This window comes from Prinia subflava, chromosome 25, assembly GCF_021018805.1.
Source record: "Prinia subflava isolate CZ2003 ecotype Zambia chromosome 25, Cam_Psub_1.2, whole genome shotgun sequence".
Classification (NCBI taxonomy): Eukaryota; Metazoa; Chordata; class Aves; order Passeriformes; family Cisticolidae; genus Prinia; species Prinia subflava.
The window spans coordinates 5217895-5242471 of record NC_086271.1 but is presented as its reverse complement, the minus strand read 5'-3'; the positions used below and the strand labels follow the sequence as shown (position 1 = coordinate 5242471).

At 51.5% G+C, this 24577-nt stretch overlaps 1 protein-coding gene across 2 annotated transcripts; it reads right to left on the bottom strand.

Annotated features, from left to right (window-relative positions):
• Nucleotides 1-635: 635 nt before the first annotated feature.
• Nucleotides 636-23340, bottom strand: LOC134562021 (claudin-17-like). 2 transcript variants are annotated; one of them, XR_010083044.1, is made up of 13 exons: nucleotides 23229-23340; nucleotides 20641-20845; nucleotides 19805-19950; nucleotides 17941-18077; nucleotides 15665-15816; nucleotides 14930-15356; nucleotides 14403-14516; nucleotides 13920-14064; nucleotides 13264-13380; nucleotides 11904-12102; nucleotides 11006-11159; nucleotides 1670-5400; nucleotides 636-1047 (listed from the first exon to the last, which is right to left on the bottom strand). XR_010083044.1 is itself a non-coding variant. In XM_063419457.1 (12 exons), the coding sequence occupies exon 12, from the start codon at nucleotides 3835-3837 to the stop codon at nucleotides 3178-3180; it is 660 nt and encodes a 219-aa protein (XP_063275527.1). In that variant the 5' UTR covers nucleotides 3838-5400; nucleotides 11006-11159; nucleotides 11904-12102; nucleotides 13264-13380; nucleotides 13920-14064; nucleotides 14403-14516; nucleotides 14930-15356; nucleotides 15665-15816; nucleotides 17941-18077; nucleotides 19805-19950; nucleotides 20641-20845; nucleotides 23229-23340; the 3' UTR covers nucleotides 636-3177. The 2 variants fall into 2 exon arrangements, 1 of the variants encoding a protein (XP_063275527.1); XM_063419457.1 differs by having other exon boundaries at nucleotides 636-5400.
• Nucleotides 23341-24577: the final 1237 nt, after the last annotated feature.

Genomic DNA, 24577 nt, shown 5'->3' with positions numbered 1-24577 from the left:
CCCTGAGTCCATTTGGGATTGCTGGAATGGGAAGCCCAGGTGGAACCGAGGCTGCCTCTGGACTTTGGTGCCCCAAAGCTGCAGCCAGGCCTGCAGGACGAGCAGCCAGGACAGCTGGACACGGGGGACGTCACACTGGGGTCCAGGGCTCCAGAGCCCCCCACATTTGGGAGCTCTCCACTGGCAGAATAGGATGGGAGACCTGGGCCATCAGTGGCCATGGGCAAGGCCCTGCAGTGATGAAGGGGCTGACAGGCAGTGCCAGTGCCTGCTCTATTCCCTGGATTCACTTCCCACACCTGGAAGTTGGGAGGGGGTGGTTCAAGTCTTCTGGGTTGAGAAGAACGGCTAAGGCAGTAATAACGAGGGTTTGTAAAGGCAAACTGAGAGACGAGGGGAGCAGGGACTGAGGGGAAAGATGTGTGCTGCTGTCTTTACAAACAGTGGGGTGGGTGAGGCTGTGGGTGGTAATGGCTTTGAAATGGCTCCTGCTGTCCCTGCTGACTGTGGGCAGCAGGTTTGTTACCCGGGCCCAGACTCTGTCTCCTGTCAGGACATAAACCTCGGGCACTCGTAGGTGTTCCTGAGTTTATTTCAAATAAAGTCCATGCGTTTATTTCAAATACACAGCAAGATCTCAGCCAGAAACGTTTATTTCCAAAGTCACGTTGTCCTGCGATCCCCAAACATTAAAGCATGCGGGAACACCAGGACATCACAGCAGAGATTTAACCACGATATTTAATCAGCCCTTTCCAGGCAGCCCGGGGAGGCGGGAGGCTCTGCCGGGAGTGCCTGGGGGCTCTGGGCACAGGGCACCAGGGCAGCCCCCTGTGCCCCCTCCAGGAGGGCAGAGTGCAGCACAAGGAACCTGACAGGACACTGGAGCCTCCCCTGGCCCGCAGATGACGCCACAGGCCCAGCCTAGGCCCAGCCTTTCCTCGCCCCAGTGCAGTCAGGAGTGATCCCCACCTGCTCCTCCACCGCGGGACCGAGTGCTGCTGCCAGGGCCCTCCCAGGGCACAGCCATGGCTCCTTCCCTGAAAGCTGGTCAAAGAGAGAAATGCGGCAGTACACACTCACCAGGTCATCAGACATTAAAAGCTCAAGTTTTCTTTGAAATTGATGTTAAAAGCTCAAATAAAACAGCTTCATATTTCTACTCTTTCAAAATGAAGTTACCGATGCAAATGGCACACCCAGTTCCAATTTGATTCCTAGATGAGCCCACTGATAGTGGAAGCATTCAGGATCCTCTAATTAATGTTACAGAAAACTGTACTTAATTACTTCTTAAGCACCTACATCTGCATAAAGTTGCATTACACTCAATACATCATCATTTGAATCCATTACCTACACATAAATATGTATCAAATTTGCATTGCAAATGTCTTCATCCTCTGCTTTTTTAATCACAAATATCATATCTAAATTACCCCAAAATGTGCAATTCTGACTTACCAAATATTTCCATATTAAACAAAATAAGCATTACAGGACAAGATTACAATAAAATAGGAGGTGGAGTTCCTCAGGGTGGTGGGAATTATTACCAAAGCCACCAGAATGACTCCACTGAAATCAGCTATCGGTGGCAGCTGCCGTGACAGACTTCATAAGACAACAGAAATAAATACAAGGTTTAGTGCTAGGAAAAACAATTTACCACAGTTTTTCTTCAGTTTCCATCTCGAATCAGTAAGTGCTGATTTGACTGCTCAAGTGATGAGCTGGAGACATTAAACCTGTTCTGCGGTGCCCTGAAAATTCCCACTGCAAGATCTGAGCTGGGTGCCTCGGATGCAAACGCTCAGGAGTTAATACATGTAATGAATTTCTGCGCAGCACGGCACTGTCTCATCCAAGTTCATCTGGAGCCAAGTTAATAAAAGGCTTCTTTAATTAAATGCAGCTTTCCACGTTCTCTTTCCAATTGAACAGTCAAATTAATACACAGAGACATTGCTCTCCTCAGCCCAAACAGTCATTGCAGCCTTTTCTCAGCACCAGACACAGCAAAGGGTCAGGCTGAGCCCTGTGCCATGGAATTACCCCTTAAATGCTGCCATCCATCACTGCTGGGTTAGAACCAGCAAAACCCTTCTGAACTGCACCTTCTTCGGGCACTTGTCAGCGACGTGGGCACTGTCAAACACTGCAGGCTCCAGGGTTTCCAGCTGGGAGTAAGAAAATGCCCAGCTGCGAATGCTATGGGTCCTGCAGGACGGACAGACAGCGTCGGGCTGCTCCGGCTGCGTTCCAACATCAGCTGCAGCCCCGTCAGGGCTTGGCTTTGGGGAGTGCTGGGAGCCGTGGGCAGGACCCAGCCCGGCAGGGATCGCCTGTGCATTCCCGGCCCTGGTAATGGCACCGCTCATGAGCACGGGGCTCGCTGAGCACAGGCACTGCCGCCTGTCCCGGCTCTGCCTGCAGAGCAGGAGGAGCCACAGCAGACCAGGGCTGGGAACCAGCAGGGAAACCAGCACTCTCACGGCAAACTGCGGGGAAGGGAGTAAAAACCTGTTCCATGAGCCACATTCCATGCCCTGCAGACGAGATGAGGATACACCAGATCGACAAGAATCAAAGAAATCCATGGACAATCCCAGAGGCCTCTGCTGGGGTAGCACAAACATCTCCATGTTAATGGAGGCTCCTCTGTTCACTGAGCCACGCTGCCAACTGCACGCTTCTCCCAGAGCCCTCCTGGCAGGCTCCAATCCAGAGGGAAATGCCCCTCTCCCTCTGCACCTCAGGGCTCCGGGGAGGGCACCGGGGTATTGCACAGCAGCTCCTTCCCTCCAGCCCAGCACAGGCTGCTCCTCCTCCCTGAGCGCCTCCTGGCTGCCCCACGCCGCTCCTCATTCCCAAATAAATGGGGACTAACCAAACACCTGTGAAGAACAGTCCTGCCAGGCTCTTGGAGAGCAGATATCCACCTCAGCAGCAAAGCAACAAAGTCACTCCTCCGTTACACTCCTGGAGTCAATTAACAAGTCAATCAACACAAGTCAAGCAGGAAGATCACAGGCTGCCCCCGGATCCCTGGAAGTGTCCAAAGGCAGGCTGGACGGGGCCTGGAGCCAGCTGGGATGGTGGCAGGTGTCCCTGCCATGGCGGGGCCGGGTTGAGACGATCCCAGGGCAGTGCTGGCCCCATGGCCACGGGCAGCCCCTACACGTAGGCATGGACGCCCGGGACTGGCCCTCCCGGCCGGGGCGGCTCTGTCCTGGCCAGCCAGGGGCCCCGGGGGCCGGCGGCCGGGCCAGCCCCGCACCAGCAGTGGCAGTAGATGGCTCCTGCCGCCAGCAGCAGGGCGCCGCTGCCCCAGCCCACGTACAGGGCAGCGCCCAGCTCCCGCTTCAGCGGCGCGGGCACCGCGGGGTCGTAGAAGTCCCGCACGATGGCGGCCCCGGTCCAGGACACCGGGATCAGCTCCAGCGCGCCCGTCAGCAGGAAGGCCACGCCGGCCGCCAGCACCAAGACGCTGATGGGCTGCGGGCCCTGCTTGCTGCGCTGGCTGTACTGGAGCCCCGCGATGGCCGTGAGGAAGGACACGACCGACAGCCCCACGGCCACGCACATGAGGGCGCGGAAGGCCTCCAGCGGCGGCGGCAGCGCCAGCACCGAATCGTAGAACTTGCACTGCAGCCTGATGCCCAGCTGGCTGATGCAGTCCATCCACAGCCCCTCCCAGATGGTCTCAAACACCACGATGTTGCCATCCACGTAGGCAGAGACCCTCCACTGGGGCATGGCCGTGGCTGCCAAGGTGCCCACCATGCCCACGCCGCCGAAGAGCAGCCCGGTGATCTGGAGCACGCAGCACGCCATGCTGCTCCCAGAGCTGCTCCCAGAGCTGCTCCCAGAGCTGCTCCAAAGCTGCTCCCAGAGCTGCCCCAGCACGGCTGCAGCTGCTGCCCAGGGGCTCCCCCAGTCACTTACACCACGGGTGGACAGCAGGACAGGGAACGTCTTCCCCGGCAGCTTCCTCGTGCAGCAGGTTGGGTTTCTGGGGAGAGGCCGGCTCCAGCCTGGAGTTTAAACAGGTGGGAATCCATTCCTGACTGCTCCAAGGCCCTGCTACTTATTTGCTTTGAAATCCCCTCTGACTGCAGCTCGTCAAGCCCGACAGGTTTGCAGCCAATGGCAGCCTGGGAGAGGTGTGGCAGGGCTGATTTCACTGCTTCTCACGGGGTGTCTGAAGGGCTGCTGTAATTAAGCAAGTGGCAGGGATTCAATTAAGGGTGCCTAATTGCAGGGCTAACAATTCCTTAACTGCGAGATTGCAGCTCTGTTGAAATCCAGTACAGAAAGCCTGAACTTCCGCCTGCTAAAACATTGTTTAAAATGGGTCATTACAGTTGTTCTTACAACAAAAGCTAAACTTGAGGCTTAAGTGGGGCTTATTTTCTAAGTGCTGCAGCCCTGGGAAAACATCTGATCATTATTTTCCTTTAAATCAAGCCAACAGGTACTTGGTGCAGCCCTTTAATGTAGATTTCTCATTTTGATCAAATACAAAAGCCCAATCATGATATTACACGGGTACAGGAAAGTCAAGTGTTCCAAGCAACATCAAAGCTCCGCTCTCATCAAACCAGCTCCAAAATTCACGAGGGCGACAAAGCAAAGAAGTGGCTGAGCCTCACAGCTCCTGCTTTTGCATCCAGGGGTAAAGGCACAGTTAGGAGATGATTCTCTGTGAGAAGGAAAGGATTGTCACTGTGTTCCACACCAATAATCGTGGCCAGGCAGCCCTGGGGGCTGGGGGCGGTGTGGAAAGGATGTGCGGGGTGTGCAGTGCAGATGCAGAGTCCCTCCCACAGAGCTGCACCCCAGCCTGCACAGATCCCTGCAAGCCTGGACAAACATTCCAGAGCTGATCTGCCTCGGGCAGCCCAGGAATTGCTGCTGCACAGAGGCTCTGGCTGCTTTCTGCTCCTCCCTGGGACACTGCTGGGTGATGACCACCCACAGCTGCTGGGGAAGCTCACGTGCTGCTGCTTACCCCAGCTATTTGAACCAGCAGAAAAGTAAAAGTTAAAAAAATTGGCCCACCAAAGACAATAAAGGCCCCTAGAAGTGCTGTTGAAGAAAGACATATTCTGGTTTTCGGTTTTTTTGCTTGTGGATTCTGTGTGTTTGGAAATATCAGATGTTGCCTTTGATGGTATTAATTTAATTACAGCTTTAGGTGCTGACCCAACACGATCAAAGCCAAAGCTAAACCCATGGAAAGGAATTGTCCACCAAGCCACCCACAGCCAATTACTCCCTGAAAGAAAGGAAAGAAGTGCCAGATAATGCAATTTATTCCCTGTAATGCTACATTTCCATGTGGAAAATGCTCCCAAGGGATGTGGGCAGTTCAGCTTTGAGTCTGCAGCCAGGAATCTGGAAAGGAAAAAACGTCCACACAGAAATAAATCCATCATCAGGCTTGCACTTACAGGGAGAGGAGTTTTACATCACTCTTCCACAGACAGAAAAGAGAATCCTGTGGTGCAGAAATCTGAGGCACTTTGCTCCGTGCCACAATGAGGAAGATGAAATCAGCAGTCAGAGAGGGGTCTAAAAGAATCTCCCTTCTCTGGCAGGACACTGCTCCCTTAGGGGAACACTGCACACCAGGCCTGTGCTCTTAGACTGAGCACAGTCTCCATCCATCCTGCTGGACTTCCTTTACCTCTGAATTCCCCAAACTGCTCTTTGGATTTCTTATTTTAACTCCAGGGCCAGAAATCAATTTATGATGGAAAAGCGCTCTTAAAACCAGCATTTAAGTGCCATTTTTTTAACCAGAAAAACCCTTTGTGCAACGTTTTCAGGCAGGCAGCTCCTGGAGGCGAGCACAGCCCATGCCTAATGCCCTGAATCCATCCTCCTGCCTGCCTCATCCATCAGGGGTGCTGGAAATCATTCTCCCTTGGATGCTCTGGGAGGGTCAGCAGTGGAGGCCATGTGGGAAATCACCAGGGCATGCTGCAGAGGAAATGAAAACCGCCAAGAGAAATGGGATTAAAACGCAGCAATAACACCCAGGGAGGGCCAAATGGCCCAGTGGGGCCCATTGCAGTGGGAATTAGAGCCTTTGGGGGCTGAGATCCTGTGCAGGGGTCAGCAGGACAGGGGGACACCCAGGGGACACTGCTGCAGGTCCAGGGGACACCCAGGGGACACTGCTGACACCCAGGGAACACTGCTGCAGGATGTGACGGGATGGTTCCTTTTGTCAGAACCTGAGGGGAAGGAGGCAGCAGAGGGAAAGCACCAAATGGAATCTGAAGGCAAATTCCAGAGGCTTGAAGCAGCTTTACAGCATTCAAAAGTTTACAAAAGGAGACAGGCTGGGATAAAACCCCAAACACCATGAATATCTTGGACCTGGAAAACCTCCTGAACCTCCCAAATGCCAATGAGTCCCTGACTTTGTTAACCTGTGGGAAACCCCAGCTTTTTCAGGTCAATCCTGTGTTTGGGTCAGCCTGGAGGGGGCTCTCACAGCCCTGTGCCCCCAGAGAACTGCAGCTCCATTTAAAGGCACCCAGAAAGACAGGCTTGGCTGGCTGAGGCATTTCCAAACCTCCCTTTCCAAACCTCCGTCCCTGAACCTCTCTCAGAGCAGAAGGCACACAAAGGCTCCCAGGGCGGAGACAGCAGGTACCACAGGTTTGGGGTCAGATGTGAGGAAATAAAAGGAAATCCCTGCTCACACCTGACTGGGCTGTGTGCTCTCCTCACTGTGCACCATCCCTCTGCTGTGCTGTTTGAACCCTTCCCTGCCTCAAGAGGTCAAGACCAGTTCTTATGCAACCACGTCCACCCCAACGTTTGCCTTCCAAGAGGAAAATGGGGGACAGAGGGAGCACGTACCCTTTGCACCTCATCTCTTCCTGGATCTCTCTCAGATTTACATTTGCTCTTCCCTTCAAATCAGGCTGTTCATTGGGATCTCTCCCTGGGGCACCACCTTCTGTTCCCTCTCTGGCTCTTGAAGTGCTGATGCTCCTTGAAAAGGAAGAAGTGGAGCATCCCCAGCTCAGGATTAACAGAACCTGTCAGTGGTTAGCTATGGGCATCAATAGCATCAACACTGAATTGCCTCCCCTGAGGCAGGATGAATTCCCCTTTGAATAACCCCTCTTACCTTTAATTTCAGGCTGCTCATCCACACACGTGCACCTACAGAGACAGCAAGAGTCTCTAATCCTGTCAAATGTGCAGAGTTCATTATGTGCCCTCATCAGCAGCGGAGGCTGCCTGTGCTGCAGCCTAACGAGGCTCAGAGACCAAAGCAGGAGGGTTTTGCAGGAGTTAAAAGGAAATTTTGTCCCTTGCTCTCAGAACCCCTCCCCAACGTAAAGCAGCTCCGAGGATGCCTCCCTGTCATTTTGTACCTGTGTCCCTGCAGGAACAACACACATGTGGTACCAGACTCCTGAGGGCACACAGCTCCTCCTCAGGGACAAGCCAGAGCTGTTCCTGGCCAGGCAAAATGGGAATTCCTCTGTCCATGGCGCAGCAGCAGCTGCTTTCATGCCAGGTCTGAAGTGCACAGCTGGACAGAGGAGAGCACTTCAGGAGAAGGAGGAATGTCTGATAAATATTTATCCCAATGATGTGCTGAGAGTTAGGGGGCTGGAAGTTAGAGAAGGGAAAGGAAAAAAGATGGGAAACAGTCTGATGTGTGCAGACTGACTTAAAACCAAGGATAAAATGGAGCAGAAGGAGGTCTCAGGAAACTTGTGGTGCTGTTATGCTGGAGAGGAGCAGGGCTCGCATTGCAGGCAGAAGATGGAATTGAAGGATCATTAGGATGAGAGGAGCTGCATCTCTGCACAAGGCCATTGCCAAGGAGAGGAGAGTGCCTGGAGCAGCCAGGGAGGAGAGCTCCTCTGATCTGATCACCTTTTTCTTTCTTAATTACTGGACACCTTAGGGGTGTGTATGTGGACAAGGCTTAGCAATTCCTCAGCAAGTGAATGGAAAGTAAAATAAAATGCAGCATGGATATGGCAAAAAATAAGTTCAGATTTTGTTTGGTAGCATTTTCTAGGAAATAAAAGTTGATAAAATCTGATCCATTTGGACCTTATTAAAGCATCTGGCACAGCAGTGGGAAGTACCAGAGACGCTGAAGGGATAGCAAAGAGTAACAAGAATGTAAATTGGAGGCAGAACCCACGAGTCAGTGAAAGAACAAAAGGCTGTGCTGGGAGTAGAACTACCACACTCCTATTTCCAGACACTGATTTCTGCTGCTGCTGGAGCCAAGGACTTCTCTGAGGTCTCATCCTGCTCCCCTCAGGAATCCAAGAACAAAGGAGAGAGTGCAGCAAGGAAATCTGCTTTAGACTCTCCCTTTGGGGATGTGCTGAGCCCCACAGCCTGGATAACAGAGCTCAGTGCAGCCCACACTCCCTGGGAAGGGCTCTCCTGGCTCTGGGGACCTTCACCCGAGCTGAGATCGCCTGACGGAGCGTGCTCTGAGAGCTCTGCAGAGGGGAGGATTCCCTGGGATTGACTGTGCTCCATCCCTGGGATGCTCTGTGCACCTCCTTCCCTGGGATGCTCTGTGCACCTCCTTCCCTGGGATGCTCTGTGCACCTCCTTCCCTGGGATGCTCTGTGCACCTCCTTCCCTGGGATGCTCTGTGCACCTCCTTCCCTGGGATGCTCTGTGCAGCTCCTTCCCTGGGATGCTCTGTGCAGCTCCTTCCCTGGGATGCTCTGTGCTCCTTCCCTGGGATGCTCTGTGCAGCTCCTTCCCTGGGATGCTCTGTGCAGCTCCTTCCCTGGGATGCTCTGTGCAGCTCCTTCCCTGGGATGCTCTGTGCTGCTTCCCTGGGATGCTCTGTCCTCCTTCCCTGGGATGCTCTGTGCTCCTTCCCTGGGATGCTCTGTCCTCCTTCCCTGGGATGCTCTGTGCTCCTTCCCTGGGATGCTCTGTGCTCCTTCCCTGGGATGCTCTGTGCTCCTTCCCTGGGATGCTCTGTGCTCCTTTCCCTGGGATGCTCTGTGCTCCTTCCCTGGGATGCTCTGTGCTCCTTCCCTGGGATGCTCTGTGCACCTCCTTCCCTGGGATGCTCTGTGCAGCTTCCCTGGGATGCTCTGTGCTCCTTCCCTGGGATGCTCTGTGCTCCTTCCCTGGGATGCTCTGTGCAGCTTCTTCCCTGGGATGCTCTGTGCAGCTCCTTCCCTGGGATGCTCTGTGCTCCTTCCCTGGGATGCTCTGTCCTCCTTCCCTGGGATGCTCTGTGCTCCTTCCCTGGGATGCTCTGTGCTCCTTCCCTGGGATGCTCTCTGTGGGTTTGGGGCAGCAAACCTGAAAAGGGAGAGGAGAAGCAGCCCAAAACCACTGGAGGGGTAAATGAGTGTGGGCTGAATGTCAGGAGAGGGACAGAGAGGAAAGGCTTGGAGGTGCTGGAGCTGAGCAGGAGAGGCTCAGGGAGTCAGGTGCTAACAGGAAAAGCTTTCTGGTCTAAATTACTTATTTTTTACTAGTCTTTGTTTCTTTATATTGCTGCTTATCATGGTGACACAACCTTAATGGGAATAATAAAATTTAGCCAGTTTTGATGGGAACTGTGAGCAAATACTGTGGTTTTTCTGTTCATGTTCCTTATGCCTATAAACTACGCCGGTGTGAGTGGGTCTCAGCAAAAATCTTGGCCCGATTGTACAAAAGACCCCTGTATAAAAAACATATATATATATGTGTATTTATATTTATATTTATATTTATATTTATATTTATATTTATATTTATATTTACACCACAGGGCCCTGTGGCAAGCAACCAGCACGGTGTTTGTGGTCTGTGCAATGCTGGGAAAGAAGTGCTGTAAGCCACGAGTTTGCTGCCTCTAGAAGAAGGTTGTGAATGAGTCTGACCTAAATGGGCTACAAAGGAAATATTAACTCTCCCTGGAAGGAGGATAATTAGGATGTACGTGGAGAGCTGTGTTTATTCTCTGAAATAAGAGGTGTTTTTTCATGTATTTCAGCTTACCTTCCTCTGCTGTATAAACTCTCCATGCAACCCTCCATTAAGCCTACAGTAAATCAATCCCTCAGTGAATGCTTTTCTTTTAAACCATTATTATCTTGTCTTTATTCACTGTTATCCCTTCTTTCCCAGGCAGAAAAAATACCCTCAGCTGCTAAACTCCACTCTTCACTGCAACAGGCCAGAATTTCACACCGTGCTGTGATTTCCAGCCCTTCGTTACTGTTTGTCATACAAAATGCACCTAAAGCTGAAGCAGAGCCACACAACACAAAAGCTGTTCCAAGGTACTACCAAAATAAGCCAAGGTATATCAAAATAAGCCAAGGTACATCAAAATAACCCAAGGTACTGTGAAAATAACCCAAGGTACTGTGGAAATAACCCAAGGCACTACCCAAATAAACCAACACACTACCAAAATAATCCAAGGTATATCAAAATAAGCCAAGGCACTGTGAAAAAACCCCAAGGTACTACCAAAATAATCCAAGGTATATCAAAATAAGCCAAGGTACTTTCAAAATAACCCAAGGTGCTGTCAAAATAACCCAAGGTACTACCTAAATGACATTGCCCATTATTTTTAAAAAATAATAATAACCCTCCCCAGGCCCTGCCCTTAGCTGTGGCTGTGTTCGTGATGATGGATGGAGCAGCCCCACCAGGGAAAACCCTGGTGCAGTCCCTGGGTTGTTCTGAAACCAGGAATATTCCACTCAGCTCAGTGGCAAAGGTCCAGGGGCGAGCAGAGCCAGCTCCCTGCCACGGGGCTCTGCTCCCAAAAGCCTTTTAGTGCTGGTGCTCTGGGCAGGGCACTGCAGAGGCAGGACCCAGGGACAAGGCAAACCTGAAGGGGGCAGAGAAAGCAACCCCAAAGCTGAAACAGCTCTGCAGGGGACAAGCAGAGCTGCAAACACTGGGTAAGGGAGGGAAAGGAGACCCAAATCTGCCAATACCTGCACATATATATATATTTATATATACACACATCTCTAGACATTCCTCTTGCTGCACAGCGGGCTATGGGAATTGGCAGCACTCCAGGGATACCCATGTACTTACAGCACATTCAGCTCCTCAGGATGGGATCTCAGCCACGTCACACATGGCTGTCCCCTGCGGAAGTCAGCAATTTGCCTATGCTGGAAGTGTGGTGGGAAGGAAGAGCTGTGAGAGCTGTACCTGTACAAATACTTTACCAAAACACCCCTTCTATTTAAAAAATAAAACCAAACCCCTTTAGATTTACGGCAAGAAGGTGAAAGTGCTCATTGAAGAGTTCTGGTGTGCTGTGATCTTTCTTTCCTGGAAAGTGCTGGGTGAATATATTTGTGAAAACCAGAACAATAGAAAACATAGGTAAAAATCTAAGGAAAAAAAACCAAACAGACAGGGAACAGTAGAGTCTTTTTTACAAATTCTTAAAGCTCTGACTGCATGCATGAAATATTCAGCCTAATCTCTGAATGTGCCCTAGCATGGGAAATAAAAACCCAGGTATAAACTGGCATTCTTTTGTGGCAAAATTGAACTCCATATGTTAAGAGAAAACCTAATTTGTTCCACGGCAAAAGAACAATTTAGGATATAACTACCTAGATATTGAAATACAAGCCTGCTGCTATTTATCTGAACTTCCTTGCCTCTAGTTCTTCTCTTGCTGTTTATATCTGTCAAAAGCAGAAAGCAAATGCAGAAGTGCTAAATGTGCCAGCGAGCTGGCATATCAGAGACAGAGGAGGGATAAAAGTCCCATTTCCTGGGAATATTCTCTGCTTCCCAAGTGCATTTCTGTGTGTAAAGCTGTGGTTAGGAGGGGAGGCAAAGCAAGAAGCATCCTAAAAATCTTTCCACATTCAGTTTGTCTTTCATATCCACTGACTTACCCCACCTCTGCAGATGGCTGCTGCCCATAAAAACGTGGAAAAATGGGAAGGCAGGGGAACCTTTCCTTCTGCTTCTGGCCCCCGAGCCCTGGTTTGTCCTTTTGGTTCTCTTTGCTCCTTTGCCTGCTGCAGTCACTGGTGGGTGTCTGGGAACACTTCAGGAAAACCCAGTGGGGAAAATTTCTTGGATAACCAGATCCTGGAAGCACAGAATCATTCGAGTGAGAAGGAGCCCCTGACATCCTCTCATCCCACCCATGCTTGAGGCTGTGCCCTCCAGAACCTCCAGGCTAAGAACCCACTCAAGGTGCACCTCCACCATCAAAAATACCCCCAAGTTTTCCTGGGGGAAGAGGGGGGTTAAATCCTGCTCCCCCCAGGAGGGCTTGGGGGGGAGCCTAGAAATGGAAGAATGGATTTGACAGAGCCAGCACAGAAAAATGGAATTATCACTGCACGGCCCTGCAGCCACTCAAAGAGCAAAGGGAGAGAACAAACAAACACTTAAATAATGCATCAGGAGGTAAACACCACGGGGGATAAACAGCAGGGCTGGTTTCTCCCAGAGACTGCTGAACTCCTAATTTACAGGACATGGAAAATAATTAGCCAAGCAAATATAATCTAACCACGTTATTGATTAATTTACAGAACCATTAAGCTTCCATACAAACTCATGGTAAGATTGTGTCTGCATCAAGGATTCGGTATTTGTGCATTCTTGGAAGGATTAAATTTAAGTGCCTTATCTTGCTCAAAACCATTTTTGGAAGGAAATGTGGGGAAATCTTATTTAATGTTATGAATTGCATCTGCTTGTTTATAATTAAAACACAGGAAAGGGGCAAGCCAAGAATCTCATTATTTGTTCTTCTCTATTCAAACATGTCATTTCATCGTGGGGAAATATCAAAAATGCCTGTGAGGAGCTAATCATAGCTCACTGTCAGCCACAGGAGCCAATTAGTGTGTTAGAAAACAAACATGTACAGGCATAATTTAACCTTTCCTTTCCTCTTGCTTCTTTCCCTCCTTTTTCCCACCATGTCAAGGCATTAATACCCCTGAAGTCAGATTCCAACTTTCCTGTACAACCTGTGTGTTTCCCTGCTTGCTTCTCCCAGCTCTGTGTTAATGTACCTGCCCTCCTCCCCCTGCTCCTCTCCAGAGCATTTGAGAGCTGCAGGCACTTTTATTCTCTGTATTTGGACCTAAAATGTCCCCAAAACGGGCCTAAGAGAGACCTGAAACCTCAGATGGATACAAATATTGCCTGAGCTGCTGCAATTAAAAGCTTCCCCTCCCTGGACAAAACCTATCACTTGTGGCCCTTCTGCTGGGGGTTACAGCACCATCTTACATTTCATTTTCTCTTCTGGCAGGTCGTCCCCAGGCTCTGGTGTTCAGCGTTCCTGACATTCCTGCTGAGGAGGGCTGCCCACCCCAGCTCTGGGCGCTGCCACGAGTGTTCAGGACACTGCACCAAAGACAGAAACCAGGGCAGGGCTGAGCCTCTGCTGCAGCCCAGGACCCTCCGTGGGACCAGCAAGGCTTCACAGGAGGGGGCTGGAGCAGAATTCACATTCCCTGCTGGCTGGAACCTGGGCTGAGAGCTGGGCAGGGAAACCCAGGCAGGGCAGAGAGTGGTGGAGAGCCCTGAGCTCAGGTGAGAGCTCAGGTGTGCCCAGGTGAGAGCCCACCTGCAGAGCTGCCCCAGCCCTGGGCCAGCAGCACAAGGACCTGGAGCTGCTGGAGAGAGCCCAGAGGAGCCCCGGAGCTGCTGCAGGGCTGGAGCCCCTCTGCTCTGGAGCCAGGCTGGGAGAGCTGGGGGTGCTCACCTGGAGAGGAGAAGGCTCCAGGGAGAGCTCAGAGACCTTCCAGGGCCTGGAGGGGCTCCAGAAGAGCTGGGAAGGGAGTGGGGACAGGGGATGGAGGGACAGGACACAGGGAATGGCTTCCCACTGAGTAAAGGTGGGTTTGGAAGGTGCCCAGGGTGCCCAGAGCAGCCATTCTTACCTGTCCCAGCCCTCTCCTCAGCAGCTCCCGTGGCTCCAGGTGTGGATCCCTCCCTGCTGGGGTGCACAGCCCAGGGCAGAGCAGGGCCCTGGTTGGGATCATTCCCAGAGCTCTGCTTCCATGGGAGCCCTGCTCAAGCACTTTCCTATCAAATCACAGCAACAAGGTTACCTCTCCTGGCAATGCTAACAAATCCCACTCCAATCGTTTAAAAAGCTGCTGCCCCTAAAATCACTTTCTTCAGCAGATTAAAAAAAAATTCTCTTTTGGTCAAATGCCTCAGGCAAAACAAGCAGTGTTGGCTTCCATCATGAAATTAAAGGTTAAACTGGTAATGGCTGGGAAACCTGTTCACACCCATGGCAACTCTCCTCTGTCTTGTTTTTGCATTTCTACATTTATATAATAAAATGATTTTGATATTTCTATTTGCTTTAAAATCCATGTGTAGATAACTTTGTGACCCAGGTGTCATTAACTCACCCTCTTCAGGAACGCAGGGACAGGGAACTGCTCTTGTGGAAAACCAGCCAGGTCAGGTTCCTTTCCATGGTGACTTCTGCAGCACTGTCCTTGCTCAGGGACACCTTTGTGCAGCTGCAAGGACAACAAACTAAGGGATGTGCTGGAGAGGGGCGAAGGGGGTGAGGAGTATGGGGAGGAAAAGCACAGCCCTCCACTCCCACCCCCTTCTCCTCACTCCCCCTGCAATGTCCCAAATAATCCCTATCTAAATATTTTCCTCTGAAGCTGTTGCCTCTTATCTTGTTACACCATGGTTTTGTATTTGATCTTAATCTCCCTCTGTTTAGCTTGTACCAGCCTCTGGCCTTTTCACATTTAAGGATTTTCTGTCTGCAGAAATTTCCCATTAGGAGTAGGGGTGGGGGAAAACTGTTTCTGTGGATAAATTATCACATAGGATCCAATATTATATGTAGGGGGGAAAAAATAAAAGATAAGGCCATTTTAGCATGAATCCATTTTCCTAAAGCTTAAAGGAAAATCACCTCATTTCCTTTTTGCTGGGTGCTCTTTTCCACGGGATGCAGGCAGGATGGAGGCAGAGCAGGGAATGACACCAATTTCCAGCCCTGCAGCACAGCAGGCTCCAGGCTCTCTCCAGAGAGCTCACCAGCAGCTCCCGAGGCCTCGGGAGGGAACATTCACTTGATGGTTTCACCACAAACTGGAGAGCCAACATCAGCTCTAGTGCTGCTAAATTATTCCCCCCTCACCAAAGCAGCTGTGAAAGAACATTATCATTACAGATCTCAAACAAGCCTCTTTTTTTCCTTTTGGTTGTTGTTACAAATTCCCATTTAAGACTGTTGATGAATATTAATTCTCATTATCCCAAAATACCACAGAATGCGCAGTCAGTCATGAATTCCCCATGAAGATACTCAAGACTTCATAATTGCAGCCTTCCAGGACCTACAAAAAAAATGGAGAGACTGTTTACAGGGGTTTGGAGTAGCAAGACACAGGGAATGGCTGCAGAAGTAAAGAGGAAAGGTTTAGATGGGATTTTGGGCAGGAATTGTTCCCTAGGAGGGTGGGCAGGCCCTGGCACAAGGTGCCCCTGGATCCCTGGCAGTGCCCAAGGCCAGGCTGGAGCAGCCTGGGGCAGTGGGAGGTGCCTCTGCCCCAGGGCAGGGGCTGGAATGGGATGAGCCTCAAGGTCCCTTCCAGCCCCACACGGTTCTGTTTGAGCAAAGGTGGTGATTATTGTACTGAAATACCTGCAGAAGCTGTGCCACACATTTACTGAGAACGAAGAGTCCTCGGGTTTTTGTTTCCAGGAATTTGGCCTCAGCTGTCCCGGCTTCATCTCTCTGCAGAGCCCTCCTCCCACTCAGCTCTGCTCAGATGAAAGCCCCGGGGTCAGGCACAGCTGGGAGAGACAGAAACCAGCCCTGCTTAATGAGTCCTGCCCGGCAGCTCCTTCATTCCCTCTGCACAGCTCCAAACAGCCCCACCCAGGGCGCTCAGGCAGCGCAGGCTGCGCCCTTCATCAGCCCAGAGCTCCAGGACGGAGCAGAGCCGCAGTCAGAGCCAGGCTGGGAGGAGGCAGGAATGGCCCCGGTGTCCCGGTGTGTCCTGCATCAAGGGAAAGGCTGAACAGCTGAGACCACGTGTGATTCCCCTCAGAGTGTGATGGAACTGTCCCTGCTGTCCAGGGGCTCAGGAGCTGCGAGTGGGGACAGCAGGGACCCAAACCCCTCGGGCACCCTGAGCTGCGCTGCTGTGTCACATCCCCACGGCTTCAGGAGAGCCTCAGGAACAGGTGAGTGGCTGCAGCTACGGATGTAAAGGCTGCTGCTTTGGGAAATCCCTCTGGAAGCCATCCCTTCCCCGAGAGGAGACTCCCAAAATGTCCCAGAAGCGGCACTGCCCAGTTTGTCTGTCCTGGCTCACCAGGGAAGCCTTGGGAATGCAGCTGTGTCCTGGTGGCAGTGCTGGCTGTCCCAGTTATCCCCTCCCTGCTCTGGCTGGCACAGAGCTTCAGCACATGGGAAAAGGAATTCACAGAGGAGCTGCCCAGGAGCTCCTGTCCCCAGCACCCAAACTGTCATCTCCTACTGTCATTGCCACTCTGGCACTTTGTGTGCATGCTGTATTCATATTTTAACTGGTTATTTCTCGTTTTTCATAGAGCCTTTTACTGAGGAAAGCTTTTCCAGCCAAAGGCAGGAAAGTCTCCCTCACAACCCCCTTGGTTTTCTCCCCTGGGGTGTAACTTCAGGAGTTTGAGGGCAATTCCCATCTGTGTGTGTCACCAAGTCTCCCACAGAATCCTCACAGGATTCTGGCTCTGCAGCACGCCAGGTGTGGCTGGATTTGCTTTGGGGAAACCACTGCACTTTCACTGAGGCAGCGTTGGCTCAGCACAGTGGAACATCAGGCACATGATCACCGGTGCCCTGCTCAGTGCTGATTGCTGTTTAATGAAGTCTGTTTGGATTAATTGATGCCAGCAACAAACCCCTCTCCAGTTCAGGATTTGTCCTCCTGTGCTCTGCACTGTGGGCACTCCCAGCTCTCCGTGCCAGCTCCGTGTCACCCCTGGCCTGGTGTCATTTCACACCCACCCTGCATGAAAGCCACAGGGTTTGCTGGGATCTCAGGGGGGTTACTGGGATCTCAGGGGTTACTGGGATCCCAGGAAGGTTTGCTGGGATCCCAGGGGGGTCACTGGGGTCTCCAAGCAGCTTCCAGCCCAAGGAGTGTTTTCCTGGCGCTCTGGGCCCCTGCAGGAGCAGGAGAAACGTGCTGGCTGTGCTGGCTGCCTGATTATCCCCAGGGACACAGCCTGGCACACCCCGCTGGGATCACAGGGACGGAATGAGCCCAGCAAATGACTCTGGTGCTTGTTGTTGGCACGTCCCAACCCGTGGAACAGAGGGTCCAGGGCACTGGCTGCTCTCCTCGCTTGTGTTAAAGGCAGTCCTCAGACGAGCTGCTCCTCACCACAGATTCATTACAAAGAGGAGGCAAAGCCAAGCGAAGGGCCCACGTCTCCCTGGGGAAGCACAATCCCTTCCCAACCCTTTTTTAGTCTTAATTTTGCGTTTCTGTAGCCAGCCAGCCTCAGGCTGAGGCAGACACAGCAGAGCTGGGGGCTGCTCCCCCCAGGTGAGGCTCCTGCTCTCCAGCTCCCGGTGCAAAAAGAGGGAAAGAGGCAGCAGAGGAGGGCAGGATCACCACTGCTCCCACAAAAGATGGACAACTGAGCACGGAAAGCTGCAGCTCAGACAGCATCAGCAGCAGGGGATGGAGATGGAGCCTCTTTGGGAACAGGGAGTGATTTCCAGGGAGTCTGTCAGGAGAGCAGAACAGGGAGGATGCCCAGGGAGTGGAATCAGCCCCAGGGTGGAGGCAGCCCCAGGCAGGGCAGGGCGATAAAAAACAGGCATTAAAACAGCAGCCAGGGAGCCAAAACCCGGCTGGGGAGTTACTCACAGGGCTTCCCCAGACTGCTGGGTGCCACCAAGGCCAAGCCGTGCATTCCACTCACCTGGGAAGTGCAAGCAAAGAGAAATACCCTGGAAACACAGGGAGGCATCAACTCCTGCAGAAGGGTGCCAGGGTTATCCCAAAATTCCCTCCAGGAGTGGTGGGCAGGGGGAGGCACACACAGGGCACCCTCTGTGCCTGCAGCATCAAAAACAAACAAAGCAACCCCTAAAAACCCTGGCAGAAACAAACCAAATCCAAACCTGAACAAAATGAGCGAAACAAAACGAACAAAACCCCAAAGAAACAGGGAATGGCACAGAGGGAGATGGCACACCAGAGGAATGGCACACAGGGAAGGGCACACCAGGGTGGGTGACACGGGGCTATTCCAGGCTGGAGAAGGGGAAGGAGGAGCCGTCCCTCAGCTGCACAGGGACTCCACTGCAGTCCCATTGCCCTGGGAGCTGCTGGTGAGGCAGAGCCACCTCCCTGCCAGCAGCTGAGCCGTGGGCACAGCAGAACTTCCATCCAAATATTTCCCTGGATTGCCCCAAGGTGCCTCTAATGCCTCGTGGCTCTCACTGGAGCTGAGTTGATTTCCTTCCAGTGCCACCAGCTGCCTCACACACAAAACCAGGGCTCTGAACGTCCAAGCTGAGCACTGACTGCACTGCAGCTTCCCAAGGAAAAGGTGCAGAAGGAGCTGGGGAGCTTTGGTCCCAGGATTCTGAGGGTTTCAAACCCAAGAACTCATAAATGCTGGGGCCCAGCTTCCACCCATCTCTTTCTTGGGATGCTCTCTAACAGCTTTTCTATTCTTTCGATATTGTGCTGCCCAAAGCTGCACCCACTTTTTGCAGTAAGGAGCTGCAGACAAGTGAATAAACCTGACAGAAATGCAGGGAAAATGCTTTTCAGTGCTTATCTCGGGTCAGAGGACACCTAAAAACTGTTCTGGCTTGAAACAAGTGCTGGGCAGGAGCAGCAGAGATGGTGGCTCCACACGGAGCCCTGTCAGAGCAGTTTCACAACATCCTTTCCCTCCCAACCCCGCAGCACCGCATTTAAATAAAATATTTTATCTCATTCCTGCTCTCAGGATTATGCATTAGGAGAAGGAAGGATCTGGAAGATTGTTTTCCTGTGCCCTTGTTAAGCTTCTCCCTCTCAAGCCTGATGCCCATATGGCCTGTTAATAAAGCAGCACCATAATTTAACAGGGTCTGCCTTCAGATAAATCCCAAAGTAAGCATGGGCCGGGATAATGCTGCCTTAACAGGACGTGCCTGGCTCAGAGGGAACCAACAAGGAAATCAAACCATAAATGGGGAAAGGTGGGAGAAAAATACGTGCTGTCTCAAGCACTGTAATAATAATAATAATAATAATAATAATAATAATAATAATAATAATAACAACGCTTTTGAGCTGACATCCCATCAGCTTGAATGAAAAAGGATTAGGTCTTATTATTCTCCAGCAGTTCCAGTAAGGTGCGAAGTTTTAATGGGAATGATAAAGGGATTTTTTTTTTCAGAAGAAGAAAGTTTGTGGTTTTGTCCTAGCAGATTCTGGGAAAAGGTTTCCAGGCAGCTGATGGAAGAGGGAATGAAGATGCAGCAAGGTTTGGCACCCCAGGGCTCTTCATTTTCCCAGGGAGAGAGCAGAAATGTGAAAATCCTGTGTTCCCAGGGATTATCCCCCAGCAGGAACACTTTTTGGACTCTATTTAATCTCTACCCACAGCCCCTGACCCAACATCAGTGCTCCAGTACCCAGGGAGACAGAAATGCTGGTGGTCTCCAAGTGGCAGCACTGACCAAGCCCCATTCCAGTCAGCAGAGTGAAACAGGAACCATCACTCACATCACATTTAATTCCCACAGAGCAGCTCCCAGCTCTCAGGTGTCCATAAAATGTACCTGTGCTGCTGGGAAAGCCCATTCCAGAGGTGTCCTCAAGCACCTGGAGCTCTCTGCTGGGGCAGGAGCAGTCACTGAAGTGTCACTGCAGCTGTGAAACCACTGGCTGTCCCCCAAAAAAATTCCTTCCAAAGAGCACAGGGGACCTGAAAAGAGATTAAAACCCACAAGGTCCAGACAGGCAGCATCACTCTGAGTTCCTGTTGTAGGGAGAAAAGACTTCCCCCACCTCAGATGGCAAGGGTAAGGAAATTTGCCCTTTTTGTCCCCTTTTTTTGGGAATTACACTCCAGGGCAAGCCTCATAAGAGATCATTGGCAGGGCTTCATGAGGAAACAGCCAAGGTGCTGACTGCTGATGGTGTTGGTTTAAATTGATATTTCTACCCACCCCACACCTGCAGGTCACTGGCAGCAGCCCCACAGCCCAAATCTGGGCCATCAGGAATCCCAGGAGGAGCCCCCACCCCCCTGGAACACCCAGCACCACCCTGCTGCACCATTTGCTGTATTGATTACATGGCAACCTGTGGCCAGCCTACATTAGCCAGCCACAGAAAGGCTTAGATTTTGGCTAAGGATTAATTTAAGAGTTTTTATATGATGCAGGCAAATCTCCTTTGGCTTTGCAAGACTGTAGCACTCCCAGGTCCCAGGGAATTTGCTGTCCTGAAATCCGCTTTCCCCCATGCTTAGAGGGTGCTCAAGAATATTATAAAGCATAATTCTTCATGATCTACTCGGTGCTGGCGTGCCCCAGTTCCACCAGATCCCGAGATTTTCACTTCACAGTTCTGTCACTGCCAGTGGTTTTATTCATTGCTGTTTCCAGCTTACCTAAAAAGGATTTTCCCAGTTTTCTGTTGTTCTTTCAAAGTTTCTTTAGAAGAAGAAGAAGCAACGCTGCTGACCAGAGAAGGATGTTGCCTATGGGCTCCCACAAAGGATTTTCACCCCTGCTGACTTTCCAGGGCTTCTTTTGGGTACTGTCACAGATGACACTGCTCACAATAATCACTGTTCTTCTTGGCATGACACCTAACTGTACAACACATTACTACTGTCAGATGTTTATTACTGATTATTATTATTATTATTATTATTGCTAGATATTTATCTATTATCAGATATTTACTGTTGTTAGATGTTTGCTGCTATCAGTTAATCCCAAATGGGATTTGGGAGACTGATTTTTCTCTGCTCACAGATCTGTTCCAAACACAGCAGCCTGTGTGCTGAGCTTCCCCTTCTGTTCCCTGGGAGAAGTTTTGTCAGCCACCTTTGGTTTCCTAGGCCAGGTCCCAAAGTCTGGTCCCTTGTCCAAAACCTCCTCTCAAACCATGGATGCCACATGAGCTCAGCTAGTGGCAGGTCAGAGCCTCAGGCTGGGCCAGGGCAGGCTCAGGCTGGACAGCAGCAGGAATTTCCCCATGGAAGGGGTTGTTAAACCTTGGCAGGGGCTGCACAGGGAGGTTTGGGGTCCCCATCCCTGGAGGGGTCCCAGGAGGGGCTGGAGGTGGCACTGAGTGGGGACAAGGTGGGGATGGGGCACAGCTGGGATGCCATGGGCTGGAGGGCTTTTCCAGGCTCTGTGATCCTGACTCTGAAAGGGTTCCACTGCTTGCTCCCCTTCCATCTATTCTTGCTCGCTTTTATCTCTCCAAGCCTCCAATTGTGTGAGGATTCTGGGTGGGTTCCTGCAGCCTCCTGGGCACGCAGCATTTCCCCAAAGCATTTGTTTATGCTGGCTCTGAGCAGAGGCTGTGTTAGGGGAACAAAGGCACTCGAATTACACAGCCCAGAGCGTGGAGGTGTTGCATCTGTCAATTTGTGCTCGTGGTTCTTTGGTTTGTGCCTTTGAACTCCCTTTTCACTGAGTGCCTTCCAAACGGGGCCCTGCTGTTTGCAGCACTCTGGGGCCCTGCTACACGGGTTATTGTGTGCTCACAATAAACAGAATTGTGTTTTTGCTGGGCTGGAGGGAGGTGCAGGGGTTTGTTTTGCTTGCTGGGAAACAAATTCAATAGAGCTGTTCATTAAAGCCACAGAGCTAGGGCGAGCTGAGGGTGGTGCCAGCTGTGTGCTGCAGGTTAAGTTCAGGCAAAGGACACAGCAGAAATGCAGAAGGTTCCCTGATTAATGTCAACACTCCTGCACAGAGCTGCTGCCTCCTCAAACCCTGACTGGCATCCTGGGATGCAGGACCCAGCAATCCCCCCTCTCCCCACAACCCCAGCCATGGCCTCAGTGGCATTCCCTAATGGTTCTGAACCCAGGAAAATGCTGGCTGTGGGTTCCTGGAGGGCTTTCTCCACGAGCCACTAACCACGGGTTATTTGTTCTGCCTTTTTATTCCTTGTATGTAGAGTCTCCTGCACTTGCTCTCTTCCTGCTGCACAGCTCCACAAAAATATAAATTCCTAACTCAGAGGAGATTAAATTAGATTTGGGAGATGCGAGGTCCCCAGAAGGAACAGGAAACAAAGCCCCAGTCAGTGTGGTGTGCTCGTGGAAGACACTCCAGAGGAGTTTACAGCCCTGCAATCCACATATGCAATATATGAATATGCAATCTGTGTTCTTAAGGCAGCTTTTTGCAGTCACCCTTTTGTCCCTGTTTGCTTCTGCTTAGTGCTGAGGAGCAGCAGCACACACAGACTGCATCCCCCTGCACCAGCAGCATTCCTGTGCCTTTGGAGGGACACCAGGCACATCCCAGGATCCTGGGGCTGGGCCTGTCCCACTCCCCTCCCCTGCAGCTGCTGCTGTGCCCATCCCTGCTCCTCTCCCTCGGGGCTGAGCAAACACCCCTTGTTTAGCACCAGGCCAACCATGAGATGTGAGCACAGCTCCTCCCTGACCCAGAGCCCCCTGCCCACGAGTGGCACCAGGGGTGGCTCCGGGGTGGCACCCCTGAAAATCTCCCCAAATGTGCCCCGTGCCCTTGGGCTCTGCTGGTGCTGAGCTCCTGGGGCCAGGCTGGCCCTGAGCTCCCCAAATCCCCGTGCTGGGGGTGCCCAGTGCCCAGCCCTGAGGGTTGGGGCACCTCTGCCCTCGCTGCTGGAGACAGGAGCAGCACAGTGACGATCTGTCTCAGCTTGGAAAGGCAGGTGCCAGCCAGGGAAAAGCCAGAGCTTCCCTTGGGATGGAGAATGTAAACCCTCTCCCTCTGAATTATTGTAATTTTGAAATTAGGGGGATTTCAGGCAAAGATATGGGGAAGAGAGCTGCCCCCACAGCTGCCTCCCCTGGTGCCCCGCTGGCAGGGACAGGGACAGGGACAGGGACAGGGACAGGGACAGGGACAGGGACAGGGACAGTCCCACAGCCCTTTCTTTCCCCCAGCCCCTGTGCCCAGGGGAGGCACAGGCAGAGCCTCCCAGGAAGGGCAGTGGGATTTGGGAAACTGATCTTTCCCTACTCACGGATCTGTTCCAAACACAGCAGCCTCCTTCTCTCTGTGCTGGGCTTCCCCTTCTCTTCCTTAATCCCACTGAAAAACTTACTTCCCCTGAAGCACCCTATGAACATGAAAAATTAGAAACCTTTAGCTCAATGAAAATGGATTTTTACATAATATTTGATTTTCCCAAGTCAAAACAAAGTAAAGACAAAATCACAAATGTCACTCCAACAGGGAAGGTAAGTGTTGGGTTCTGGGACGTGCCACACTCTCCCCAAAAGGCAAGGGCATTTTCCTCACAGTAATTGGTGTTTCCAGAGGCAAATTGTCTCAAAAACTGGGATTGAAGAGGGCTGAAGTGGATCCAGTGAGCTGTTTTGTGCTCTGTCTGAGCAGAACTTTGCCTCTAAGTGGGTAAAAGATCACGCTGGAAATTAATTTGAGTCCATACATTCACTGGGAGTGAGAGCCAGGAGAGGCAGGCTTTGGAAATTGTGAGGACCTCCATCAAATCCTTTATTCCTGCCAAATGCACGGAGCAACTTCATTAAGGTTAAAAAAAAGAGGCCATCACATGCAATCAGGATGCCATTATTAAGAGAGAAACCAATTATTCCAGTGACCCTACACCTTTCAGAAGATACAGCGTTGTTTCTGCAGCCAGAGGGGAAAGGAGCCTTTACAGAGTCACCTTTTGGCAGCAAAGAGTGAAACCTGTCTGGATTTCAAGAATCCTGAAAGTTTTTTAAAAAATATTTTCATTTAAGACACAGACACATCGCCCATACTTGCTTTTAAAGCAGCAGGGTGGGATGGAAAGAGAACCTCTCCGAGCTCATCCCAAGGATCCTCTGTGGATCCATCTGTGGCTCTTTCTGTGGCAGGTGGATTGCAGCCAGGACAGACTGTCAGGGAGAAGACCACACCCAATGCAAAACTGAAAATTTGCAGTTTAAATTGTGAATTAAAGTCTGCACAAGCCACAGTGTCTGCCCCAAAATGCGTGAGATTCTGGGATTTTCCCCTTTGCTCCAGCTGGAGTCTCCCTCTCTAGCTGTGCTTTGGGGTCTGGAGTGACGTCGTGCTGATCCTACAGAGTTCATGGGAACAGGGGAAGCTTTGAGGGGCTTTTCCCAATGCAGAGCCTCAGAGGCCATTTGGGGTAGATGCTGAGGATCAGAACAGTGCTGACTCTTTCCCAGCTCCCTCCCAGCCTTCCAGAGTTGAGGAATCAATGGAGTCGTGGCACGAGTGACCCAGGCTGGGCTCTCCCTGTGCTGAGGTTAATCAGGATGGAGGTGAGAGCAGGGTTTGGGATCCTGGGGGCAGAATTGAACATTCTGCTGTGAAGCCACTGTCACAGACCCCTCT